This window comes from Plectropomus leopardus, chromosome 2, assembly GCF_026936395.1.
Source record: "Plectropomus leopardus strain MGB_pleo_1.0 chromosome 2, ASM2693639v1, whole genome shotgun sequence".
NCBI classification, from domain to species: domain Eukaryota; kingdom Metazoa; phylum Chordata; class Actinopteri; order Perciformes; family Serranidae; genus Plectropomus; species Plectropomus leopardus.
The window spans coordinates 24,583,188-24,611,181 of record NC_142177.1 but is presented as its reverse complement, the minus strand read 5'-3'; the positions used below and the strand labels follow the sequence as shown (position 1 = coordinate 24,611,181).

The 27,994-nt window shown below is 39.7% G+C and overlaps 1 protein-coding gene and 1 long non-coding RNA gene across 2 annotated transcripts in view; one reads left to right on the top strand and one right to left on the bottom strand.

Annotated features, from left to right (window-relative positions):
- Window positions 1-27,994, top strand: part of LOC148190218 (uncharacterized) — a 73,654-nt gene that overhangs the window by 7,983 nt on the left and 37,677 nt on the right. Inside the window, exon 2 of the long non-coding RNA XR_015779017.1 lies at window positions 20,735-20,810. This is a non-coding gene — a long non-coding RNA (uncharacterized LOC148190218). The remainder of the gene's footprint in view (window positions 1-20,734; window positions 20,811-27,994) is intronic.
- Window positions 1-27,994, bottom strand: part of gli1 (GLI family zinc finger 1) — a 71,725-nt gene that overhangs the window by 16,636 nt on the left and 27,095 nt on the right. The window contains exon 2 of the mRNA XM_042505739.2: window positions 576-685. Within this exon, the coding sequence (XP_042361673.2) occupies window positions 576-646 (71 nt within the window). The 5' untranslated portion in view covers window positions 647-685. The remainder of the gene's footprint in view (window positions 1-575; window positions 686-27,994) is intronic.

Below are 27,994 nucleotides of genomic sequence, written 5' to 3'. Positions count from 1 at the left end.
TATATTAGCTCTCACAGATATGTCGTTATTTTTTTATGTGCTGGCTGATAAATAAATAATAAACCGTGATACAGAAACGATACTAATTTTTGAGGTTTCTCAGAGACAGTCGTCATCACAGCACTAAAAGTCTGCTTTACACTTGTAAGATGTTAATACATTTGTATCTTTTTCCTAAATTTAAGGTATACTTTTCAAGATTTTTGTAGCTGATGTGTACGTATGTAAAAAAAAAAAAAGAAAAAAAGAATAAGATGCATTCATTGATATACTGATATGAGATTCTTTTAACTCTCAAATATTCATATCAGTGTCCCCCTTAAAAATCCAGCATTGGCTGGGCTCAACATGCAACTTCCCATGAAATAACAAAATTTGCTTTTTTATATTTTTACTCTTGTATGGGTGAAACAAGCAAGGTTATAGCATTTCTCATGTTAAGACAGAACATTTGGAAACAAAGCAAATACACTTAATTCCCAAAATGTTGAATTATTCCTTATATTTCTGTCACTTGAAACAGAAATGGAGGTTAAAATGCAGCCACAGAGAGCACACGTTAATGACTGTCTTACCCTCTGGAGGGCTGGCCGGGTGAGATCTCGTAGTGATACAGCCCCTGGTGTGGCTGCATGTCCACTGGCATTGGAGCTCCGAGACCTAGTGCTCCCCGTACACCCTGGACCTGACACACAGGGACAAGGACACGGTTAGGGTGACATGAGGAAACCCAAACAAACCCCACCAAACTAAACTAAAGTACACTAGAATGAAAAGGCAAATAGACAAAAACAATTGTGGTTGGGGGGAAAAAAAAAGAATATGTAGGACGTTAATAACAGAGCGAACCAAACCAAGCAAAACAGTTGAAGGGAAAAATTAGCTCCCTCTGAAAAGCTTGAGTCATACTTATTTTAAACAAAGCTGGTATGTAGTACTAAATCATTACTTATGTAAAAGTAGAAAAAAGCACAGTCTAAATAAAGTTAAACTCACTGAAAAAGTACTTCCTGAGGTCTTAACTTACGGTAATTAAAAAACAGAAGCTTAATAGGAAAATTTTGCTCAGAATAAAAAGTAAAAGTTGAGTAACAATGTTTATGGTGGTGCTGTTTCATACCCATCACATTTTATTGGATTAGTTATATATTTGGAATATAAAATCTTAACTTCAAAATGTTTTTTTACTCATTCACTCAGTCATACGTGAATACAAGCAACACCTCCCAAAGATATTAACTTTCATACAATAGAAATAGTATAGAAAGAGATTTTAAAAAACAACAAACATTAATAACAACCAGAAACAGAACAATATTTCAGCAAGTTAAACATTACAAGGTGCTGTCTGCAGGTAAACTGGAGGCAAACCTTATTTCAGCTATGTTGACAGTTCATGCAGTTTAAAGACAGTTGAGTGGTGGTTGGAGTTTTCATTTCTGTCTGAAAGATGAGACATTGTTTCAGGGCCAAACCAGTCAGCGCACCTTTTAGCAGCATTGGGTGGATTTTTGGATTTTTTTGTGAGAGTGAAGCGCTTTTGAAGCTGCTTTTGCTTGTGTGTTGCTGCTTTTGTGTTGCTGCGCCCTTGCATGTTTTTCTGCTCCATGTACCTCTCATTTTTGCAAAACTTGCAGAACTTAACATGTAATTATTTATTTTATCTTATTAAAGATGCACGATAATATTGGCACATCAACGGTATCGGCAGATATTGGCACTAAAAGGCACATTTTAGGACAAGTCAGGGCAGATCTATGTATTTACCTCACAGGAAAATAGCAAAATAAGCTGAGTGTAAAAAAAAAAAGACACAGCAAGCTGAAAAATGTGCTCTGTCCTAACTTAAACTTAATGGTATACTTTGAGGGATCACAATGCATTCTTCTGTCACACATTTACAGAGATATAAGCTAAATCTATATTTGGACAAATAAAACATGACATCCATATATTATTACATGAAGTTAAATGGCAACTTGAATTGGTGGAAAGAATGGACCACTCAGCATTGGAAATTGGGAGTTAGTGACTTTAAAGTCACATTAGTGACTTTAAAGCAGGTCGTGATGGTACTGATGTTCCCTGACATACTTCTACAGATTAGACAAAACCCCTGTGACACAAACAGTGGGCTTGGCTCTAATCTCTCCTCTCTAAACAGAGTCGTGCACCTCAAACACCGCTGACAGACACTAAAAACCTGCCGCACCTTCCCATCCTGGAAAGTAGTGATCACTGTGGAAAAGACATACAGAAGAGGAAAGTCTGGCTTTTGCCTCAAAGCTTAAAAGACAAATAGTGACGGGATGCTAGTAACACAAACAGAGAAAAAGGAAAGTGGAACAAAGCGGTCTTTTGTGTGAAACTCGTATTGAGATCTTTCAGCAAGAGTGCATGTGTAAGGTAATTCTAGCTGAGAGATTTTGGGAACAAGCACCTGCTCATTACATCCAACCACATCAGTGCAGGTACTAATAGTCGGGACTGTGGGCTCTTACATGGTTACACAGGTAATTAGGATCAAAACATTATTGTACATGCTGATGTCAAGGCTACCACAACTGGAGTAAAAAACCGTTCCAACAATTATTTCGATCATTCGTAAAATCAACAAAATTAAATACAAAACTGTTAAAGAGTTTGGAATCACCTGCCGTAAAAGCTTGATTTGCTTAAGTCAGATGGCTAAGAGGACTGCTCTCCATTTTTCATGTTTTTAAGATGTAGAAAGTCCTATTTACAAACAGTTTGCAAAAAATCATGCTTTGCACATGGTGGCTGTGTTGTGATATACCGGTATTGACAATAACTGTGACATTTAAAAATTAAATATGATGTTAATGATACACATATGACAAGTATACTGCTCGTCGATCAATGATCGAGACATGTATGTGTGTCTCACACATAATGCTTATAAATGTGATGTATATATATATACAGTGTATATCACCTTATATACTCATGTCGAATACCTCCTCAGAAGATGTTGTCTTTTTTTATTTTCTTTTCTCTTTATCCTTTTGATAAAATTGTGCTTTATTTCTTGAAAGGTGTTACACTGTTTATCAAAAAAGGCATTAAAGCTTTAAGGAATGCTGTTAGATAGTAATATTTAGATTTAAATATTTAAAACATACATCTGAGGCTAATCATGATGACAGACTCTGTGTAATTTATTTAAAATTATATCTATATATATATATATATATATATATATCTATATCTATCTATCTATATATATATATATATATATATATATATATATATATATATAGAATACATCAAAATGTGAAAGAATCCTTTTGTGTCAATTTATTTTTTAATCCTATTAATCCACAACATGCTTGTGTTAATGTGTCGCTTTCTTTCCAATGTGTTTGTAGCAATATTTTAACAATGCAACATCCAATGCATTCATTGATTTTTTTAAAGAAAATATTTACAAATCTGACTAGATTAAACCATATTTTGAACTACCCTTACATCTTTGCTGTAAAAATGTCACATTGCTGCTGCTCATGTGACAAGTGTCGAAACCCAAACTGGGAAAGCTGCTGTCCGCTGCAGATGAAAGCTCTGTGGTTTGAGTGTAACAGGTTGCCAGGCCTGTTATGTAGTAGCACAAGTGTTAAAAGGGCAGTGGGGACCTATTTAAGCCCACAAGCCACCAGGGGGATTTGATACGCAAAGTTAGCGAGCGGCTAAATGATGTGGGCGGTCCGGGGCTAATTGCATATATTCAGCGCCTGCTTCGGATGTGTGTATGATAATTAGCTGGAAGTGCTAAATAGAGATCTCGGCGAGCACCTCAGCTGTCCAGAACTCATAAATACCGAGAAGGGGGTCGCCAGACAGCCTGTCACACACACACACACACACACACACACACACACACACACACACACACACACACACACACACACACACACACACACACACACCTGTCAGTCTCGCCAGGGGGTAGCATAACAATCCAGTGGCCACCAAGTCTGCAGAGAATGTGTGTGTGAGAAAGAGTGAGTGTGACTGAATATAGTGAAGCAATTTGTCCTGTGTAAGCACAGTGGCAGGTGTGTGTGAGAAGTTTTTGAGACAAGTGTATTTGCAGTGCAGTGTGTGTGAGTGTGTTTGACATGATAAATGGCGGTGAATCTCAGAGTAAGAGTGAATAATGTATGAGACCACCTGCGCAAAAGCAAGCTGGAATTTTCTGAAAAATATGTTTGCGAGCATTTTCTCCAGGGAGCAGGGCAGCGAGTGAGTGTGTGAGTGTTAGTGTTGTAGCTCCGTGTACACACACTATCAACTGTGTGTCGTGTAATTAATTTGCATGGTGCATAGAGTATGCTCTTATCCAGTAAATTACTGTGAACTAAGCGTAAACATTGAATAAGTCAACAGAATTAATGTTGAGGCATCGTCTTCTAGAAATTATGTTCATATACTAAATTTACACAGTCAGTGCTTCAAGGTTACTTGTTTTATCAATATAATGGGGAAACGTTTCTGATTGAGTTTTCTGCCAAGTTGAACATATTATAAAACGTCAAACAACAACAAATCCCATCTCTAAATGTGTAAAACGCATGCATACATCTACTTAATGTGCACTCGTGTATCTGTACAGCATGTCAGCACATATAGAATGATGATTTCTTAAAATGCATGGTGCTGCTGACACAGGTGTGGTGGCATTGTGCTATTTAAGTCACTATCTTGTGAGAAACTCTCAGGGAGTTTGCTCTCCGGTGTAATTTTGTGGTACTGGGTTTAGAGGGATGGAGCAGGAGCATTTTAAAAACCCCAAGGCCATAAATCAAACGGCTAACTAAACAAGTCTACTCCACTGCGGCACGGCACGCTGGGCAGGAACCAAGGAGCTGAGGATGAGGACAGGATGTCCAGCCACTTTCTAAACCCAAAACCTCTTCATTCAAACACTCCAGCTTCATAACCCGGCAACATCACCACACCATAAGCCACACCTAAAAGCCAGACATCTCTGACCTCACACAATCACTTTGTTCTCAACATCATAAACCGTACACACGAATATGGTAAACCCAGCGCGAAAAAATCAGGCCATGAATGTAGCATTAGTGTATGACAACGGTAGTTTTTTTTCAAAAATGCTGTTTTTAAAGAAGAGTTCAGTGTGTTGTAGAAGTTCAGCTAATGTTTGCTTCACACCAAACCACTTTTCAAGCAATTTTACCTTCACAAATTTCCAATGTCTGAATAAAATCATGACAGTTTTACCTCAGTTGGTGCATGCTCCCATGATCTACATTGTTTTATGTTAAGAGGTCTTTAAACACAGTTTGAGCTGTCAAGTCTCTTTCTTGACAAAATCAAACATGTTTAATATTGTCCTAGTTAGTGTCGTAAGAGCACAAGAAGTTGAACAAGTCTCAATCTCTTTTACTGTGGAAAAATAGGAGGAACTGTTGGAGCTGTGGGGTGAGCACGAGTTTGTGTTTAATTTGGTGTGCATCTGATCCACAAACCAGCACTTATTTTATGAAAAAGCAGAATTTTTGAAATGGTTCACCTCCTATTTCCATGGCTTCTGCCCACTGAAAGAGTGCAGTTAATCAACAGAGGCTGGTAGCAAGTTGAGGCAACAAAAACCAAAATGTCAGGTTTGAACACCAATGTAGTTTATCTTTATGAATTTTATTGATGCCAGACTGACAAAATCCCTATTAACATGTGACACCTTTAATCTGGTGTTTCTATGAGTTTTTGCAGATATGAAAGGAATTGTTCATCTCTCATATTTCTTAAAGGAGGTTTAGTGTAATATTTTTCACCTGGAGCAGGATGGGAAATAACCTCAAAAGGACTCTAATTGTAATCTTGAAAATAGTGTCCTTATTGCGAGATCACTAGTCTTTGCAAACTCTTATAGTGTGTGACTCAAAACAGGCAGTCAGACTTTAGTCTTTTAAAAGTTTTCAAGGTCTTGTGGTGTATATGGTAGCATCACAAACACGGAATCAAATTAATTGATCAATCACTTATGTAATATAAAAAATAATTTTAAAAAAGTATCTGTCAAAACACCACCATGATCACAGACCACAGTGATGTCTAATAGATATGAACGATGAATAAAGCTATGAATTAAGTAATTATTTCAGTGTTTGAGTTGTCTTGTATTGGTGCATTAGCAGTATATTGAAAATCATTCTATTTTAAATAAGAAAAAAAAAACCCAAAAAAAACAACAAAACAACATTGTCACACATACACCATTGTCGTCATACATCGACACAAATATTAAAGAAATATCACCAATCAAGACTCTTTAAAAAAACGAATGCATGGCTGTGGAGCACTGTGCTATTTTCTCCAGACAGACAAACTAATGCATGTCTTTTTTAAGCCTCTGCCTGAAGTTGCATGATATCCTGGATGGATGACATTACGTTAGCTTACCTCCATCAATTACTGGATATTTTTAAACAAGCCTAAAAAGTCCTGAGTGTGGACTCGCCTAATAAATTTCCATTCTGGCTTACCTACTTACTCACCAAACCAAGACAGCTTACCACCAATAAATAAAATATGGTTTTGTATCCCTAATGGTCTATTACTCATACACTGTCAGAAACCAAACCACAGCACCATAAAGACCCACCGTTCAGCAAAAGCTGATACCAACTACAACTGCAGATCTCACTGATTCTCCCTCCTATTAATCAAAAGTTTTATTTAAGCAATAAAGACTCACTTAGTTCAGCACACTCAGCTGTTTTGTTGCCACAGACTTACTTATTCTGGTATGACCAGCAGCTTAGAGTGACTAATGTTAGCAAATTTTAGGTAGATATACACTATTTACACAGTTTTAGTTTTACTGCTATGTAATATTATTTACTTTGGGAAACACACACACACACACACACACACACACACCAGCTTGTTTTAAATAATCTACACTGGTTTATGTTACTTTACTGCACTTAGAGTGACAATTACAGGGCAATATTGATTGTAAGTAGCAGTAAACTAAGTTTGCTGACAACAGCCACCAGAAGCTCCTGGTCATACCAGACCAAGTAAGGCTTTAGTATCAACACCTTTAAGAGCATGAAGTCAAGCAAGATGGGTGTTTTATTTCTTATTAACTCAGTGTTTCATAATTAAGAGGAAGGATGTATTACTTATCAATCCAATAGATATTCTTGCTTTGAGAAACCAACCCACGATGTGTTCATTTTGTCTTAGTGCTATGAAATGACATTTAAGTATAATGTAAGATACATCTTTTGTCTCTTACCTTTGTTGCGTTTTATTAGTCTAGTTTGTTTTGGTGTGAGTTGGCGAGTGATGGAGGAGTTGGCTGTAGAGATGTCTGCCTTCTCGCTACATAATGGAAGTAAATGACACTCTGCTTGTGGCATAAAAGTGCAAAACAAAAAAAAGAATTGGAAAAAAATGAAAAACTTAACAGAAATGTCTCTTTCCTGTTACTCAAAATAATGCACAGACCTTGTTTTGAATAATATTATGTTGGAGCTATTTTCTTTCAATGGAACGACATCCGGCAACCATATAACCAAGCAGAAGGATGTGTGCATCTATTCATGAGGCTCGTACTTGCGACAGCGCAATATGTGAGCTGAGCTGTAAACTAAGCTGTAATGTTAGCTAGCTCAGTGGTGCTAGGAGAGCTAGCAGTAGATGTACACTTCATTTGTATATTAATTCATTCAGTTAGTCATACTTCCTTCTGCACGGTGATACGGTTAGAGGGTATAATTCGAAAGAAAGAAAATAGATACTTTATAAAACTGCTCACAATATGATCTGTGGATCATCTTGCATAACCAGGTCAGAATTTCTGAAAAGTGACATTGCTGCTGAGTTTGTCAAATGTATTTTTTTGGCGCTTTGAGCTCCAAAAGTACCATCTAATTCCCTTATATTGGAGAGAGGGCAGACGTGTCTATTGCTGATATCTCCAACACTCGGTAACTCTCAACAAAACAATCTTGATTGATAAATAGCGCTACAGGTGAGAGGAAAAATATCTACTGTCCCAAAATCAGCAAATCTACACCATAATGTTGCAGGGCTTTGACTTCATTTGGTGACTTTTTCTAGTGGGCTTTGGCTACGCTTTTGTCCCACAAACTTCAGCTCTCAGGTGATGGTTTGTGTTTGTGGTAAACAAAGAGAAACATTGTTTAGTCGTGCATGGTTTGGCCATTTGTGACATTCCCATAAAGCGTCGGTCCTCCTCGCTCTGAGGAAGTCTCCGGAGAGGACAGACATTTCCACAGGTCACTGGTCGTGTCAGACAAAGGGCCTGATCTGGCCCTGCTCCACTCTGCTCCTACACTCCTTTTCTCTGGGGTGTAACACTAAACTGGGGCTCTCTCACACACACACACACACACACACACACACACACCCTCTTGCTGTATCCTAGCCAATGTAAAAAGAGGCATTTAATGACAGCCTCTCTCCTCTTAACCTCGTTTCTCCTCCTCTCTCAGATGGGAATGTGAGTGTACGCTGTGTGTTTGCTGGATAATCTCTTACTTTAGAAAATACACAACAGCCTAAATCAAACTCAACACACATCTTTAGAGCATGTCCTGCAGTGTAAACACCCATCTGAAACTATTTTGTCCCCCGCCCTCTCCCTCATTCCCTACTTCCCTCCTCTCATTCTGCCTTTTCCATTTCTCTGTAGCTCTATCTCTGGCTATCTCCTCCTCTCTCTCTCTTTCTCTCCCCCGCTGCCTCCACCCTCTCCCTCGTTCCCTCTCTCCCGGCTCATTCCTGCTCTTGCGACCTCTCCCTTGCCCCTCCCCCTCCTGGCGAAGCTGCAGTCGAGGTGGGTGTTCTCTGGCTGTTATGACTTGAGAGACGATAATGGCAGCTATAATGTAGCCAGCCGTTCCTGATGTGGCTGGGCTTGTGGGGGATTCTGTTGTGTTAGGGCTAGAGACCGAGCAGGGGGAGGGAGAGGAGGGGGGCGAAGGCGGGGCTCGGGCCGTCAGCCAACCACAGTCCAGATTCTACCTCATTTTCTTTTTCATTTTTTTTCTCCTCTCTTTCTCTCTCTCCTCACCCACCAACTTTTTCTAGCCCCGTTGTTTTCCTTCAGTGGTAAACTTTGTTTTTAAATTCTGGCTTTGTTTTTGTAACCCCCCCACCCAATACAGACTCTCCTCCTTCCCTGCTTTTCTCCCCCACCCGCCCTCCCTGTGTTTTTACCCCTTTTACCCAGACTCGGTGAATTCCTCACAGCTGCTGTAATGTGATGGGGGCTAATGGTGTGACCACCGAAAGGCCACAGGGCTGGAGACATCACTGTAATGTACAATAAGCCCTATTCACTGACCTGCTGCTGGGAAGATTAATGTCATATCTACTTGAACAACTACTTTGAGTCTTATTTAAACAGCTTTAATTAGTCTTAAGCCACAACTGACATTTAACAAAGATACTGAGTAAAAAAAGCACTAGCCTGTACAAAATTGGGCTGCCCAAATTGGCAATTCCACGCAAATACTGTATCTTACAGTGATGTGTCACTTTATTTTCTAATTCAGGGTTCCCATGGTCATGCAAAACCTGGCAAATTTATTAGGGGTTGACAGATTATCAGCCTGGCCGATTATTGGGGCTGATATTTGGCATTTTGCCACTTATCTGTATCAGCTTTTTTTTTTTTAATCGATGATAAATTAATTAATTAAAAAGGAAGTGTCATCCTGGGAGGGACTTTAATAATGTCTATTAATATGACATCGACCATCTGTCTCCGTCTATACATCAAGGACAAAGATGAGATAAGTCCAGGACTTTATCGTCCTATCAGAGTCTGATGTGTTACTGTGTGTAAATATATTAGAACTAAACCACAGCAAAACTACAATTCAGTGTTGTCCATTATTTCACACCCAGTATACAGGTGTGTTGGAAAATGAAATTATGCAAAACAAAGTATTACATTTCTGCACATCTGAGTCAGCACTGAGTTTATTGCAAACGCAATAATCCTTCACGTGACGAAAGCGTTTTCCTTAAAGCTAATGTTTAGTGTGCAAAAGAGTGAAAACTGACAAAAAGAGTTAATTCAGGATTTGTTTGACAGTTTAAATGTATTAAATAAACCAGGAAATGTTTTGCCTGCAATGCGATTTGATTGAATAAAAACAAACAAAGAGAAATCGAATTACTAAATTAGAGCAGAATAAATTACATAAATGATCATATCAGTGACACTTCCCGAAAAAGTTTCCTTCACAGCAAGGGACCTAAAATGAGCAACTGTATTCACATGACAAAAATACTTCAAATGATGTCATGTTCAAAAGGGGAAGATTACAAAACTATTTGGCGGCCATGTTGAGAAAGAAGAATCCCCGAAGCCCTAAACTAATGTTTACAAGACTAGCGCTGTGGTTTAATACAGTCAACACCATAACTCCGTCTTCAACCCCTCTGATTCACACCTCACGTATCCCTGTACTGTAAACTGTGTGCTGAGGAAGCTGCGGTGCTGATGTCTTACTGCTGGGGTTCTCACCTTGTCGAAATGGCAGAATGAAACGTTGATCCCTTGTTGCTACACAGCCGGAGTGACTGATGACAGACATCAGGGCACTGGAGGGCTCATGTGCTGCAGCTCCACATGACTACAAACAGTAGGAGCTGGAGCAGAGCTACACCAAGAATAGTGGAGCAAACAGAGCACAAAACCGCTCCTGATGAGTGAACTTCTTTTTTTAAAGGACAAGTATATTTAGGGGGATATATTGGTAGAAATGGAATATGATATAATAAATATGTTTTCTATAGTGTATAATCACTTGAAAATCCAATTTTTTTGTTGTCGTTACCTTAGTACAAGCCGTAGGGAGCGGATCCCTAGTCTATGGAGATCAACAAGTTGTACCGCCATGTTTCTACCGTAACTCAAAATGGACAAACCAAACACTGGTGACAGATATGGCCATTTGCATTTCACATCGGCCAAGTCCAACTGCAATGAGCAGCGCTGAAATGACATGGTTTGTAATGGGAAAATTCTTAAATACGTGATTCTAGTGGTTTAAATCACCAGATCTGTTTGTTTTGGAGAGGAAGAGACCTTCGTGGATAGTTTGGAGAAAAAGAGTTGACGTCACATTAACATGTGTTGGACTAGCTGTCTGCAGTGTAATGCCAAAGTGCTGCTGAAATACATGGATTTTTAAGATGAAACTCCTTTATTTGATTTTGATCAGTTTAAATGACCGTGTCTTTTTGTTTTGGAGAGGTTAGAGACCTCTACAGATAGTCCGCCTCTTGGTAAAAACAAAAAAAAGTGGCACACATTAACTTATGAGAGAAAAGAGGTGAGCATGTTGTGGACTAACAGCCCGTCCCCGTGATGCCAAACCACATCGGAGATTCACTGATTTTAATATGAAACTGCTTTTAGTGTTTATAGCTGTTTAATCACCAGGTTTGTTTGTTTTGGAGAGGAAGAGACCTCTTTGGATAATTTGGCTCCCAATAAAATAAATAAATAAATAAATAAATAAAAACTACTGAATAATGAAAACGAGGAATTTTTAGCTGCAATCTGCAATTTACCGCCAGACGCCACAAAATCCCCCTAAATTTTACGCACTTTACCTTTAAGTTTAGGCAAGCTGAGAGTCTAAATTCTTATCACGCATGATGACAGGGAGTGCTAAGAGCAGCAGCTGCAGAGGGTAGAGGGTTATGTGCATACTGGTTAAGGGTATAGAAAACAGCTAAGGCGGTAAAGTGCCAGCTAAATACACTGACAAAGAACCACTTTTAGTGCGAAAAGTACCATAATTTACTCAGGCTTTCTTGTAGAGCAACACCTTGCCTTTGGTGCACCGTCATGATTACTGTTTTACCACCTTTGTAACTGTTGGCCTGATCAGTCGATGACTTGATAGTGTTTGTTTTAAGATTAGGAGCGGTTCTCCTCTCCTTGCTTTCATTTGCCTGCACAAGCACAGTTTTGTGCTGCGGGCCGCTGAGCAGCTTTGCTTTCTCAAAGGCAGTTAGATGTTTAACATTTGTCAGTTCAGGGATTTCTACCTACGGCTTTATCAAGAGACAGACTAACAACATGTGAGTGTTTCCTTCCTCTCTTTAGTCCCTCTGCTATAACTCGCTGTTCCTTCACTCCTCCACAATCCCACTTTTTCTCTGTCCTCTCTCCAGGCCACCCACCCGCCATCCTGCACATACCTGTGGTTTCCTGTACCCCGCACCCGCCTCTCCTCCCTCCTCTCTCTTTACCTCCAGCACCCCCACCCCCCACCCCACCTACACACCTTCCTCCCCTCTGTGTCTGCCAAGTTACATCGAACTCTTGTCTTGTCTTATTCTACTACTTCTGCATGTCTGTGTATCAGGTAGGTAATGCCCTGACCGCAAATATTTCTTTGAACTCCTTTTAAGGAGAAGAGCGGAGGAAACAGGGGGAGGAAAAAAGGAGGGAAGGATGGATGGATAAAGCAGATGAGGAGAGGTTGATTCACACAGCTGGCTCCCAGCTGTAGCAGAGGCAGTGCGTAGAAAATGCTCCATCTATAAACAACTATGAGCCCAACCCCCATTTTCAAGAAAAAAAGAGCCCAGCTTTGTCATTGTAAATCCAGCTAAGCACTCCTCTCCACCTATGAAAGCACTCCTGAACGTCACCCAGTGACTTGTTGCTCTTTTTCCTCCCATCCTTTTTGCAGCTTTACGTAATTATCCTTCTGTTTTTTATCCACTTCGCTCATTGCTGCTGAAGCTACGCTGTCACCGAGGCAGTTTAAGAGCAAATCAAGGCCTTGTAAATCTTCTCCTGTCAATCATCTTCCCGACACCAGCAAAAGGAACATGTCCTCTGCAGAAATTCACGAGCGCTGGCTGTTACACATTGAAACAGGGACAAAAACCAGATAATAATCTGTTCAGTTTATAGAAAGACCGCAGTGATTATAAGAAAAATAATAATCCTAACAGTCTTGGGTGGGCAGGCGATATTTATAGCCGGCCTGCTGCTACTTATATTCCTTAGCTGTATAACACAGCTGGAAGTGAGGGAGGAGAGAGAGGAGGTGGAAAACTCGTGAGGAAAAAAGAGACAGAGGCGCGGGAGACAGAGGGGCTCCGGGAGACAGAGGGGGGAGAGAGTGTGGGGGCGGACACCCAACGCATGTGTGTGGCTAAGAGCAAAGAAAGACTCAGAGAAAGAGACATACGCAGAGAGTGCACTACATGAGGCTGTGTGTTTATGTGTGTGTTTGTGTTCGGTGTGTGGGAGAAACCGCTGCGCAGTCCCTGCAAACGACGACAGCAGCAGACGAGGCCTGCAGGCCACCAGACAGACACAGTGACCACAGCTCTGAGAGCCTCTCACAGAAGGGAAACGAGACACAGATCGACTGGGCAGGATTCATCAAGAGAAAGTCGTGTGGAGTTTATAGACAGCTTATCTGTCATTACTGGGCTGTATAGATTTAAAGAGAAACGTTGGATTTTTTTAACCTGGATCCAATTTTCCATGTTTTTGTGTTTAAGTGACTAATGTGAGCAAATATTTTTGAAATTTGTCATTGAGATAGACCTTTGCAGCTGACAAATGCGAAACAGGCTGCCATGTAACCACTCTGGGCCTGTGCACACTATTAATGTACCTCCAATGACGCTCTGATTATTATTTTATGTGTCTGACAAGATATATGATAAAATATACTTTATTGTCCCAGTAGAGGAAAATTGCTGCACAGATAATGCCTCCACAGTTTCTATAAAAACAATAATCACACCATTACATTAAAAACAGTCTAAACAAAAACAACATCAGATGTACCATTGCAAATAATCCCAGTTACACCTAATACAATAGTGCACATGCATTGCAACTAAGGCATATTGCACACACACATTATTAAAAACACCATAAGACTATATAGCACACGGTTTCTCAGGCAGCCTTGTTTAAAAGTTTGACAGAGATAGGAACAAATGAGTCTTTAAAATGGTTGAGTTTGCAGTGGGGGACTCTGTGTCCTTTTTGTTTAAGAGTACGTTCTTTTTTGCTTTACCAGAAATGGTCCAGAAATCACTATCATCAAAGCCACCAGACTCGACCAGATTTAAATAAAGGATAATTTTATCATCACAAAACATACTTCAGAAATAAAATAAAACTTAAAAAAAGCCATTTCGGTTCTCTTTCCACTGTCCTGATGATCACCCGTTTGATTGAAATAAACTGTTAACAAACAACAAAAATCATCTACGTCAACAAAAATGTCTATCTCTGTAGAGATCCTTTTCAGAATATCGTCAGACATTTGGAAAAACAATCTGAACCTGTCAATGGAAAAAAAATCAAAAATTGTTGTTCCCATTAGTCCCATTAGTTAGAGATCAAAACATGGGAAAATAGGGTCCAGGTTGAGAAACACTGAAGTTACCCTCTTCAGTCAGGGTCAGCCTCAGAGAGCTACGGTGAATGCAATGACTGGCAGGTTATGGTTATGCAGACAGACTAATAGAGGGAGACATTCAGACAAATTGGCCGATGGAGAGGACAGATGAATGGCATTTTAACAGGCAGACCTGCTCCTCCCATTGTAACTCATCTTCACACTGTCAACTACTGTGTTTTCTATGAATTTCCTAACTTACGTACATGTAGAGTACAAATTTATTTATATACAAAATGATACTTTTTAGTTCCTTGAGGAAATATCTTAATTCGTTAAGAAAATTTGTGTCATTTCTCACACTTTTCAATACATCATTGTTAAATGTCATCTTACTGTAGCCTTGTAGTTTTGAATGTTAGAAAATGTTATGAATATTGGACAAAAGCAAATGTTAACTTTTTTTTAAAGTTTCCTAATTTCAAATCTTTATTTCAAATCAAATCTTTATTTGTATGGCACTTTTCATACAAAGAGTAACACAAAGTGCCTCACAGAGATTAAAAACAATAACAGAAATGAAAAACATCAATGAAAATCAAGAAAAATACAGACAGCCTGACCCTCCCACCCCCACCTAGACGTACGCAACAACACACACACAATCATGTAGATATTCCCACACATATTCGCAAAGGCACCCGAACATCCACCCTTACCACCCACACACACGCACACATACACCAACACACACCAATTGTTACTAAAGAAACCATAGACTGAATATAAAGATGGGCTCCACTTCCTACCATTGTGCGTAAAATAAAGTCAAAATACTCATAACATGGCTGCTGCTATCTTGCACTAATGACATCATTTGAAGCCAAAGTCTGGACAGTAGCGATCGCTGTGGTATTGAGTTCCTGCCAGTGCACCAGTCCGACCAATCACAAGTAGCACCATTGATGGCGAGCAGGTGGATTGGCACACACAGCTGTCGTTCATGATGTCAAACCCCCTTTTATAGCATCAAATAACCATTTAAAACCAAAATTATCAGAAAAATAAACACTTGATAAAAAAATCAGTGTGATAAGACGTAACTTAAATGACATAAACCAACCAGGTAAAATTTATTTGACTTATTAATTTGAATGTAAACAGCCAGGCTTGCAAATATCTGTATAACTATGTAGACGCACTGTTATTCCATCGGTTGTTGCTATTGTTGCCATCAACAGGTTCACCAATTTTATGACCACACTGAGCAAAGCTGAGATATTGCAAATGCACATAAAAAAATACTAGAGAACTTACAGGTGATCTGTACCCAACATCCTTGTCCTATCTTTATGTCAACATACTTTAATAACCTTTTGTTTTGGAGCTTCGATGCAGTCATCCTTTTCTCATGGTGCAACCAGTAAGAAAACTGCTCTGGTCATGTGACAATTTACACTTAACATGTGACATTACACAGGTTTCCTTTATATTTTCAGTATTTGCTGAAAATGCACTGATGCATCATTCTGTAACACTGTTAAGGCCTGATAACTGAAAACATTTTTTGAGGTCACTATTGTGGCCGATGGGATTAGGCGCCCTCTTTCTGGATTCTTCATCAGAATCCCTGATACATCCATTAAAACAGCACACCACAAACAAACCAGTCTTTCTCTCTCTGTCCTCAGCACATAAACTGTACTTAAATTTGTCCCAGCAGCTGAATGCACATGTGGAGACTTGTCTTCATTACAGTTGTACACGTCTGTGTGTGTTAGTGTGTGCACCCTAGATAAGGGTCATTGTATCATACAGTGTTATATCATCACTTTCACGCTTGTGCTTTCCCTCAACTTGCCTCTTCTCCCTCTAACCTCCTCCTTTTGCCACGTGTTTGCTCCCCATTGTCTCCTTCTCTCACTTTCTGCAATTTCCTAAAGTGTTAAAGGAAAACATGCGAAACAACACATGCTTTCCTCCTGTGCTGAAATTTGTCTCGGCCCACAACTCATCTCTCTCGTGAGCCCACTGGGAATCTGTAGTGAAGGATAAATCATATGAGAACTGATGACTGCTGCGATCTGTTCGGGTTGAAAATGATGTTCTTCTTTTTCATTCTGCTTGCCATTTACTTAAACAAACCTCATCAATTTACCCAGAGAACAAATTACAGAGCAGCTGTTTGGATCATATACACAGAGACATACAGTAAAATGTGCACTTCTCCTGTGTGGTCCCTTTCAGAGCTGCTGACTTCATTACTAATATATCGCAGGCGTTTAGTTTAATACCCAGATGTTGGTAGGGGCAAGGCATCCGGGCCCGCGTTAGCTTTTAATTGGCTGGGATCCCTGAGCTGGTGTTTGGGGCTTAGCATGTGACTCAGGGAGACACACACACACACACTCCCATAGACACAGAGACAAAAGTGCCCACACACACACACACACACACACACACACACACACACACACACACACACACACACACACACACACACACACACACACACACAAGCATACACACACTTTCGCTGAACGAATGAAAGGCTTGGCCGGGTTCAGGATCATAAGCTGTCATGAAGAGACGAGTCATGGCTGTCCAGAGTCTACAAACTAAACAAACGTAGACAACACACACACACACACACACACACACACACACACACACACACACACACACACACACATATAAACACACTCATGTGCATACACACACCCAGAGTTGCATCGTAGAGATCCCAGGACTGACTGACGCCAGGCTGCTGAGGGCTGCACCAACCAGAGGCCATGATATCTGCCCAGCTGATTATTATAGTGAGAAATAAAAGACGAGTACTACAGAGAGAGAGAGAGAGAGAGAGGCCACATACGCAGAAAAGAATCTCGGTTTTCAGAACTAATCTCCATCCATATTAAAGTGCCTGAAAACACGTATTGCGTGACCATATTTGTACACTGTAGCACGTACCAGTGTAAACAGGAGGCAGGATGTCGACGCTGCAGTTGGTTGCTTAGCTACAGAAAACACTACGGCAATGTAAGACCAGAGATTTCTTTGCTTGTACCAACGATGAGGTGGAACTGTTATTAAAGAAGCACATGACTATGAAACTCTTTTCCCATTGGACAAAAAACTCAAAAACTTGATTACCAAGTAACATCTGGCTTTTGTATTTAATGGATCATAATCATGATTCACTCTTGGGACGAATGACTTTGCAGTAATGGCAGGTATTTATCGGCCCCGGCTCCGTTTGGCTCCGATAGGCAGTGATGGAAACATGACACCCAGGTGAACGCAAATATTCAAGCTTTTTTGGCAATGCGATGCAATGACAGGCCACCACAAAATACCGTCTGTCTCCGTCCCAGCAGCGCTCGAATGTTGTTGGCACGAAATTTAAGAGAGCAACTGAATAAGTAATAGATATTTTGAAAAGTAACCATTTAATTGTCCTCCGTGCTGCTTTATATTGTTTACTAAACTATTTAGTGCCAAATGTCAAATGTAATACACAAAAATAAAAGAATAAAGCCAAAAAGCATACACATCTGCATACAAATGCAAATTTTGGTGGGAAAAAGGGTATAAGGCAGTCAAGGTGGTGGATGACAGATTGGGAGTTATTACAAAGCAATTATTGCAAAATATGCGAGCTGTAGTGGCTAGGAGTGTTATCCATTGCCGGAGGATACCATGGCAATGAGACAGAAGAACCCACACAAGAGGGATAAAATAAAATCAGAAAAATATGTAGACGTGGCTATAATGTTTTGGCTTAACACATTGTGTCTGATAAGACCCGATCGGGAAGCAAATGTGGTTGTCTGCATCATCATTTCCAAAAGTCTGTTTCCATCCACTCAGCCACAGAGTTTTCAAACTAAAAGGGGGTGAGCAGCGTTGTGAAAGATCTCAGTTTTGCTACGCGTAAACCTAGCAACAGTTATGCATTTTAAAATGGAAATGTATTAGTGTGGATGAGAGAGAGAGAGGATCCTGCAATAGTATGTTTTTTCACCGCAAAGTGTACATCCACAAGAAAGGTGATGGTTAGTGTGTGTGTGTGTGTGTGTGTGTGTGTGTGTGTGTGTGTGTGTGTGTGCATGAGAGAGAGAGAGAGAGAGAGAGAGAGAGAGAGAGAGAGTGAGTATCTTGAGTTCCCACCAGAGCTGTAATTAAGTGGCATTAACATAACTAAAAGGCAACAAATCAGCTAATCAGCTGGCTGTGAACTGGAGGGGGTGAGGAGCTTAAAACACACACACACACACACACACACACACACACACACACACACACACACACACACACACACACACACACACACACACACACACACGGATGCTCGCACTCATTAACACAGAAAAATAAAAATACCACTTATAACCACATTTAAGGTTTTCTCTCAAACAAACAGATGCACAAACTTGTGAAATGAAAATCAAATGAGGAATTTCAACAATCCGCTCTGTATCTCAGTTAAATTGATTGTGAAACCAATCCTTAAATTGGGAACACATTTGAAAAGATTTTTTAAATTTGTCGTTGTGGGAGACCCCACACTTTAAGAATGTCTTCACCAGTTGTGTCACTTGTTGTATCTCAAGCGCAGACACTGCGCATTACACAATAACAAGATCTCAGACTGACCTCAGATCTGTCACTCAAACTTTTCTTGAGGTTGTTTTGAGCAGCCACTTGTTGCAGAAGTCTTTAGCCACTTGTTTAGTTTCACAGAAACACAAGGCTGGAGAACATAATCTGGCTGTGAAAAAGGGCTGACTGAGTAACCTGGAGGTGTGCGTGTAGGCAATTAAGTTTTGTAGGACTTTTTTGTTTGTTTTCAGGCGAGTAAGCTTTAAGAAGAATATAATTGTCACTAAATGTTAAGAATATTTGGAAACGACATTAAAATTCTTTGCAGTAGGTCTAGACGCCAGGCTCTGATTGGTTAATGAAAGTTTGAGATTCAGTCTCTGGCTCCCACACACTACTGGACACATGCTCCTTGTATCAAAGATGTCAAGATTGAATGAATCGTTACAGACCTCAAACTGCACGAAAGTCAGGGAGGAGAATTGTTTTTTATCAGGCAATGCCCCTCAGAGCGAACAAATTGGCTGCAAGTGGTCATCTTCAGGCAACATGAGAACAGGTACCAGAGTCATAGAAGGTACTTTTATGTATTTGTGGCATGTATTCAGAATACTGATTAATAATGAGTATTTTTCAAGGTATGAATCCCAAGCTGGTACTAAGCTTTACTCCCCAACATCCGCAATTCATCAATTCTTCATTGACACATACTGTATTTTTTATTAAAAAATATGCATGCCATAAGCAAATATGTGATGTTGTTGGTAGGCCTGTATTGATAACTACTCTTGTTGGAAGATATAGTTTCCCAGAAATTATTGCGATAATTGATGCTATTGCATTTTGAGACCATTTTATATCACTGATATAATGATAATATAAAAGTATAGTAATACAATTAAACACTTTCAAGGAGCAATGAACTTTTAATTCTTTCATATTCAGACATTGGAACTGAAATATGAAAAATCATTTAAGTGTCCTAAATAAATAGAAAAAAATAAATAAATGTGTGTTCATGTGAAGGAGCTGCCTGAGCCCTTCCACGGCAAAACTTTGACAGCCAGCAGTTGAGAGTACAAAAGCGTGACTGGAAATGACACCAAAATGTCTCAGCATAGTTTTTTTCTGTTAATTCTGCTCAGGTCCTTTGAAGAAAAAAAAAAACACTTACGTGTTGCGCTCAAGTCTGATGATGGTCAGAAAATCTGCCGTTTCTTCTGGCATTATGTCGGCTAAAATGTTGACATTAGTATGGAAGCTAACAGCCATGTAAACACAAAGGCAATATACCTAATGCAATTAATGGACATGACCTCAATCATTTTTGCTGTTCTTAATTATTTAATCACGTAATTATCATGAAAGGCCTACTGGTAGGTAAAAGGTAGCATTAAAAGAGGAGGAGAAGAACCAAACCGCACTTAAACAAGGTTTCAAAGCTTTAAAAACATCTTCCCAAATGTTCCTGCATTCTGAGCCTTTATGATACACTTGATGTGTTCTGGTGTGAAATGTTAGATGCAAACAAAACTGTGTTTGTTTATACTGCAACAGGGTACACTTAACACACTGTATGTGAAGTATGACAATGAGTGACAAACAGCCATGCAGAGAGTGTTTTGCTGCTGGAACCAGGGCCAGATCCTGCATTAAATCTCAAATGGCTCATAGTATTTCCTTTTTTTGTTGTTGTTTTTTTGCAGGATGCTGTCAAGTTACACCTGTCAGTCAGGGAGCCAGTAATGTCGGATGCAGAGGGAGGAACAGATCAAACCAAAGGTGTGTACTTAAACACTTTCACTGAAAGTGGACTCATAATAGGTTGAAAAGCTCAGCAGATCACAGAACTACCATCAAACAGTGCAGTTAACAGAATGCAGTAAATTTTTTGCTTGATTGCTTGTAGTCATAGACACGGCCAAACTTGGTAACAATAGGCAAAAACCAGTGGTAATGGTTGGTAAATTTTGCCAAGCATAACCAGTTTTTGAATCATCACTGTCCACATACAATCAGTGTTACTGGTTTTCATTTACTTGCAGGAAAAGACCATCCAGATAAAGATGTTTAAATGTCATCGGAAAAGTAGGAGTTGTTTCTCAATCGCAGAAGCGTTCTGCTATTTGTGCATGTAAACACTGATCCTATCTCATGCATGAGGAAGGGGCTCCCTTTCACTGCGTCTCAGTCCTAAATTCCACTCTGTATCTCCGTGCAGTGCTCAGTGATGCACGGGGAGCGCATGCACGCGCGCACACACCGACACACACACACACACACCGAAAAGATCATACAAACACATAAACACCTACACAGACTCAAGCATGTAAAGGCATACTGTATATGAGGCTCACTAATTTACACATAAACTGCATCACATCCACTCAAATAGATGTACATGCACACACAGATAGACACACACACGTATACAAACAGACACACACACATACAGGGAGTTTAGGGGGTGGTTGATGGCCCCGATGACCCAGGGACCTGATGTGACAAGCACAATAAGAAGGGCACAATTTACGTCAGCAGCTTCTGAATGGCTCACTAAAGTCACGCAAACACACACACACACACACACACACACACACACACACACACACACACACACACACACACACACGCACACACACACACACACACACACACACACACACACACACACACACCTTGCGTCTGTCCTGTCCTATAACTGGAGGGTTTTGCAAACAGTCCTCCTGGGTGAGGCAGTTTTATTTTGTAGGAGTTCTTGTTGCTTGTTCTGTGTGGGATAATGTGCCCAGTTAGATTTGAAAATTAAAAAAAAAAAGCAAAAATATGTCATGTGAGAAGTAAACATTAAAACCACTGGTCTAACTTTTAAAGTGAATATACGTAAAGTTTGTTAAACAACTGCCTCTATGCAAAAAGAGGTTAAATTTCACAGTTTCTCTTGAGTCAGACACTCAGTTTCTTGAAGGTGCAATCTGCCATCCTAATCCAATACACTTTTTGGGAAATTTAGCAAATATTTGCACACGATGGCTGGCAGAGATTAGCCCTGACAGAATTAATGTGTTTGTTTGGGTGTTGAGTTCAAATATCAAAAATCATTCAGTGAGGGTATTTCTAATTTACTGTTATTCCCACCACTATACAGAAATAAATAGAAGCAATCATCCTCTAAAAATATATTTAATATAGAATTCGAAACAAATAATGTGCAATACGCCACTCAGAGTTGATTGTGTTTGTGCAGATATAGATTTATATCACAATCAAACAGGCAGCAACATTGTAAATCTACTTCAGCTCACACACACACACACACACACACACACACACACACACACACACACACAAGCACACACACACCTGTGTTCAGTAAGTGGTATTTGAGACAAGAACTTCCTATAAATGCTGGCTTAGGACTTTAAGAGTGTAACTTTGTAATTGTTTTTAGTCAAATTTAGAAACATCTCAATGGCATAGTCTCATTGTAATTAAAAACAGGTTTTTATCGTATTATTTTATTATCTCTTAATAAATGTTGGTATTCTCATGGACTCTGCCTAAAGGGCCCACGTTATCCTGGGTTACAATATCCAATAAATAAAAACTCATTACTTTAACTGAGTAAAAACATGGCTTTTGGACTCGACGAAAGGGGAATTAAAGATGAAAGGAGTGCAAGGAGAGTACACTTTTACCACTGTTTCCTGTAGAGAGGGGAAAAATGGAGGTAGAGTGATTCACTTGAGATGGAAAAAAATCTGGCGGCAGTAATGTTGCTGTGCAGCGGGCGACTCACAGTCTGCGTGTGTGGTATTCATGCTGGCCTTTCTCTTCTACAAAGGAGGGATAGGGTGAATCAGAAAGGATGGAAAGACAGAGAAAAGACGGAGAGGTAGAGAAAATGAGACTGACAAAGAGGGACAAGTGAAGAAAGAGCGAGTTGATGGAAGAAGAGAAACAGGGAGAAAAAAGAGAGCGGGAGAAAGAGAAAGAGAGAGAGAGAGCAGGCAGTGTTGAGCGGCACTATGCTTGAGCAGTCCTTTTGACTGAGACGAGAGGGACTGGAGACCTATTGTTGAAATCCCATTCCTCACTGTATTGTCCGACCTTATCAATGCAGGGTCAGCAGGAACAATAGCTAACGCTCCCATAAGTTCTTGTTTGTTCACAGTGTCACTGCAAACAGAAAACGCAGGTGTAGTATCTCTAAAACTTTACATGACATAATTTGGCCCTCACATATTAGTGATAACATTATGATGTCGATGATGTCATCAGGGTTATCACGCCTGGAGTGTGAGACACTTAACAACCCTGACTTACAAACTGGAGGCAGGGAGGCATCTCATAAAAGATGCTACTGAGTTGCATCATGGGAACTGTAGGATCAAGTGTCTGGAGTTTGACCCAAAACTAAGTCAGTATATCTGTCTCTGCTCCTTCAATTTTTACCATTTGTTTTTCAATCTGTCTCTTGTGAGTTTTTAAGATTATAAGAAATTCATTTGCTGATGATTTTATTTATGACAATGATCATCATCTGCATATTATTTAGAGAAAAGTATTGCCAATTAATACAAATGTATTCACAACTTGGAAAATATTTTAATTGGATCATTAAAATTAAATTAAATGAATCATTACCAAATGTGTCTAAGTATGTGATTTAGCAAAAAAAACAAACACCCTAATATTCCATGATGCCGTCCAGCATTCATGTGTTTATTTACTCATTAATACAGTGGAATAGTTTATGCGTTATAACTGATTCATTTTTACTTGGCTGACCACCAGAGTTTGACTGCAGCTGCAAGTACAGAAACTGTGGTGCAAAACCAATACAAGCCTACTGTATGCCCTGATACTGTAAACAAGCTTTTATAAACAAACGTCCTGTGGATGCAGTGGGAGATTGTTGTTTGCATAATCCTATATATACTGATCTAAAACAAAAGCCATAATAGCGAGAGCATTTATTCTTTTTGCAGCAGAGAGCTTAGGTTTGTGTCTTCTATTTCATCATGATGTTATGTTATGTTACGTTACTTTACCTTACGTGAAGTGCATTTGTAGTGACAATGTGCTGTTCCGCTGGTATTTTACCATCATTTGTCACAAGAGATTGGTGTTTGCATTATACTATATATAATCAATCTAAATTTAAAAAAACACAATAGCTACTTTCAGTCTTTTAGCAACAGAAAGCTAAAGGTTGTGTCATTATGTTGTACGCTTGTGATGACTTTACATGCATTGCAAAACTGCATAAAAATGTGTGGTGGCATCAGAAGAATGAATGATTCAACTATCAAAAGCCTTTGCATTTTGCTCATCAAAAATAGCATATCTCAATATATGCAATATTTTGTTCATGTTTCTTCATTTAGAAATCTTTTGGATCCATTTTTTGAGTGCTTTTTAAAAAATCTAAATCTAAATTAGATTAGAAAGTCTTTTTTTAATTTCTGGCATAATTTCAATGATTTATTAATTATTATGGTTTATGACTTAGATATAACCTTTTATTTTGGGTTGTACAGATTTTAGGGATATGAGGATACTCATAGCAAAAATACCAATGTAGTCAACAGTGATCATTTCTATTGCAGAGTTCAAAGGGTTAACTAACATTACACAGTGACTAAGGCTGATGTAATAACACGTTACATGTAAAATCCCTTTTGAATTTTGGATGGTTAAGTTGAATTTGTTAAATTCCTTCAGCGTCTTATCCGTGTCCCTCTGGGCCGATTACAATAAAAGAAAAAATTCCACCTGTGCGACGGGAAAAAAAACTTGGGTCACCAGACGTTTCTCATTCATTAGCAGCTATAAAGCCTGACAAAGAGAAAGCTTCTAGCCCTTCTTTTGCCTCTTCGCTCCCTCGCTCCCTCTCTCCCTTCGGCTCTTCATGGAGAACAGAGAGGGGAATCATTCAGCGGCTGAAAAGGTTAAAGTCTAGCCGAGGGCTGAAGTTCCTGCGTCTGCCGGGGGCACCTGAAGAGGGGCAAACATTTACCGGCAAAGAAAAGAAGGGGAGAAAAAAAATCAACAGCCTGCCCGAGAGCTGCAGGGTCCGCAGTGAGTGGCGGTGTAGGGCCCTTGGAGAGTTTGTCTTGTAATTGAGTCAATTGTTGACCCCCTGTTCAGCCTGCCTCTGCAAATCTGGGGTGGAAAAGCCTGCCGAATAATTAATGTTCTCTCTCCTTCTTTCTCTCTTGCTCTTCATCTATCTATCTCCTACTCCTCTTCACTCCCCCCCTCCTCTCCTTTCCTTGTTTTCCGATGTCTCAGAGGATAATTGTGCTGTGAGTCAAAGGCAGTCATTTAGAGGAGGGGGGCTGTTCAGGGATCTGCTGAGGCTTACAATCTTCTTTTCACCCCAAATCTTTCTCTCCCCCCCCCACACTCGCTCTCTCTTTTCTGCTGCATTCTCCCGCTTTTTCATTCCTCCTTTTGTTTGCACCGTGGGATGAATTTTAATCACTCCGCTCTCCACCTCCGATCTCAGTCCCCCCTCATTTTTTTCCCTCTCAGTCCCCAGTCTGGCCACTCGGTCCCTGTTCCCAACTTACATCCAGCGCTGAGGCACCTTCTCCCCTTACCACTCCTCCACTGATCAGCCCCTCAAAAGCTCTTAGAAAACGAGGACACAGATATAGCCCTCTGATGACGAGAGGAAGGGAGTATTTGTCACTCCAGGTTTAGCACAGGCCAAATGTTTTTAACAGGCACGGGGACGAGAATCGTGAGAGAAAGACGGAGAGAGCGACAAAAAGAGGGAGTTTAGGGAAGAGGAGGAGGAGGGGGACAGAGAGAGGAGGGTCGCATTCTGTTTGTAGAGAGTGATCATTTTTAAATACCTCCTTCATTCAAGAACGCTTTGTTTGCATAAGGGCTCTAGTGTTGTGCTCCTATTGTGCTGGCTTATCCCGAGGGACAGTGCAAGCCGGGGACACTGTTGTCATTCACATTTCACACATTTACTTATTAGCAGATGCTCTTAACAGGGATAGTTTGACATTGTGCATGAAAAAAGTGAGAGTAAAAGCATATTATTGCAGGCGGATCAAGTAATATCCACTGAAATAAGTAAGATAAATAAATTACAGGTAATTCAAGAACAAGTGTCAACAGTAAAAGCTAAAGACACGTCCTGACAAACCAAGCGGTGACATTTGGGATAGATTTTTTTTTTTTTTTTTTTTTACGTGGTCCAACAGTCCTCCCTCATTTTCTCTCCGCAGGCCACAGGCGGTCAGCCAGTACATTTGTCCCAGTCTGACTGGTCTGCACCAGCTAAGGACATTTACAAGTTACACAGGGGTCCGATTTTTTTCATTTTTTATGGAGATGTCAGGATGTCTGCCATTTGTATTTGTGCAATAACATATGGAACAAGTTGATTAACTAAAAGAGACACTGTGGACTCTCTTTCTGTGTTGTAAAGTTATGATTACATGTGCAGCACGTTTGTAGTGGTCAATGGATTTAAAAAATTTTAGGTACTTTACCTGAGTATTTTCATTTCATGCGACTTTATACTTCCTATGTTTATACTGTACCAGCAGCATAAAAACTTTTACTTAGAGCTTTCATCCCAGTTGGCACTGAACACCGATATGAAGTCGGAAAGCCGTTGGACTGCAGACATTAAATTTTTGTAGGAATGGAAATTGGGTTGGTGATATTTTATATGAATTTCACGTTGTGTGGACGTTAACATTATGACTTTGGCAGACTTTGGGTTTTGTTCTCAAAAACCTAACCACTAAATGTCATTATTTGCATTATACATTAACATAACGTTGGAATGAGATGTTTGATCAGAGTAACTTTACAACACAATTCAAATCCAGCAAAATATCAGTGTCGTCAGTCTTCTTTGTCAAATTGACAATTGCGTTAGACATTGTCCTGACGTTGAATTTTGGTCACCTGACGTCACAACTTAAACTCAACCAAATATAAATATCTAACAACACTGGTGCGCAGGATTGTTAATGCGTCAGTATTCCAATTGTACAATATATAATTTCACTCTGAAGTTTTTCCTTTAACCAAAATCTTTTTTTTTTTCTGCACAGAATTAATAACACACACAACTGACAAGTGTTGTCATAACAATGTTCTGCTGTTTGAAAGGTGTTATTTGGGACAATAGGTGGTTTTTTAATATTTAAGTACATTTTTCTGATAATACTTGAGTACTTTTACTTGAATCTTTTTATAATTTAGTACTTTAACATTGTGGTGTTGCAACTTTTCTTTTCTTTCACCACTGTGTGTTTGTGTTTTTTATGAGTAGGGTCAGATCCAGGCTGTAATCATTTCTCTCCAGAGAAAAACCTGACGAGTGAGACGACACTCTGTTTGATCTGGTGTTATACAGGGAGAGTCGAGTCCTCACTGCCTCCCTCTCTCTGTCTCTCTCCACCATCCGCAGCCCTCCTTGTGGAGTGTTTGTTAGGAAATCCTGAACAAACCGCGGCTGTTTGTTCTCTCTTTGTCGATGACGAGTTTTTATTGACTTCTGCTATTGACAATCGCACGACTCCTGTTGGCCTCGCACAAGCTGGATAACGCTGTGCAAATAGGTGTATGTACACACACATTCACAATCGGTCTGAAACACGCTCACAACCTGTGTCCGAATCACCCCGAGCACATTGTGGTGGAACAGAGAGAAAAGAGATTAGAAAGAGAAGAATACACTTCATATCAATACAAAGCAAGTTATGCACGTCAGGTGGAAAATACCTTAAACTTGCTAATTAATCCTGTAGCAGACGTCTCAAGATCTAAATGTCACACACACACTATATGACCAAAAGTATGTGGATATCTAAATGTTACATCCATGTGAGATTGTCCTCAAACCCATTTAAAAACATTAGTGTTCTTCCACGAAAAATCTGCAAAACCAGCAACTATATGGACCTGGCTTTGTGCATTTCATGTTG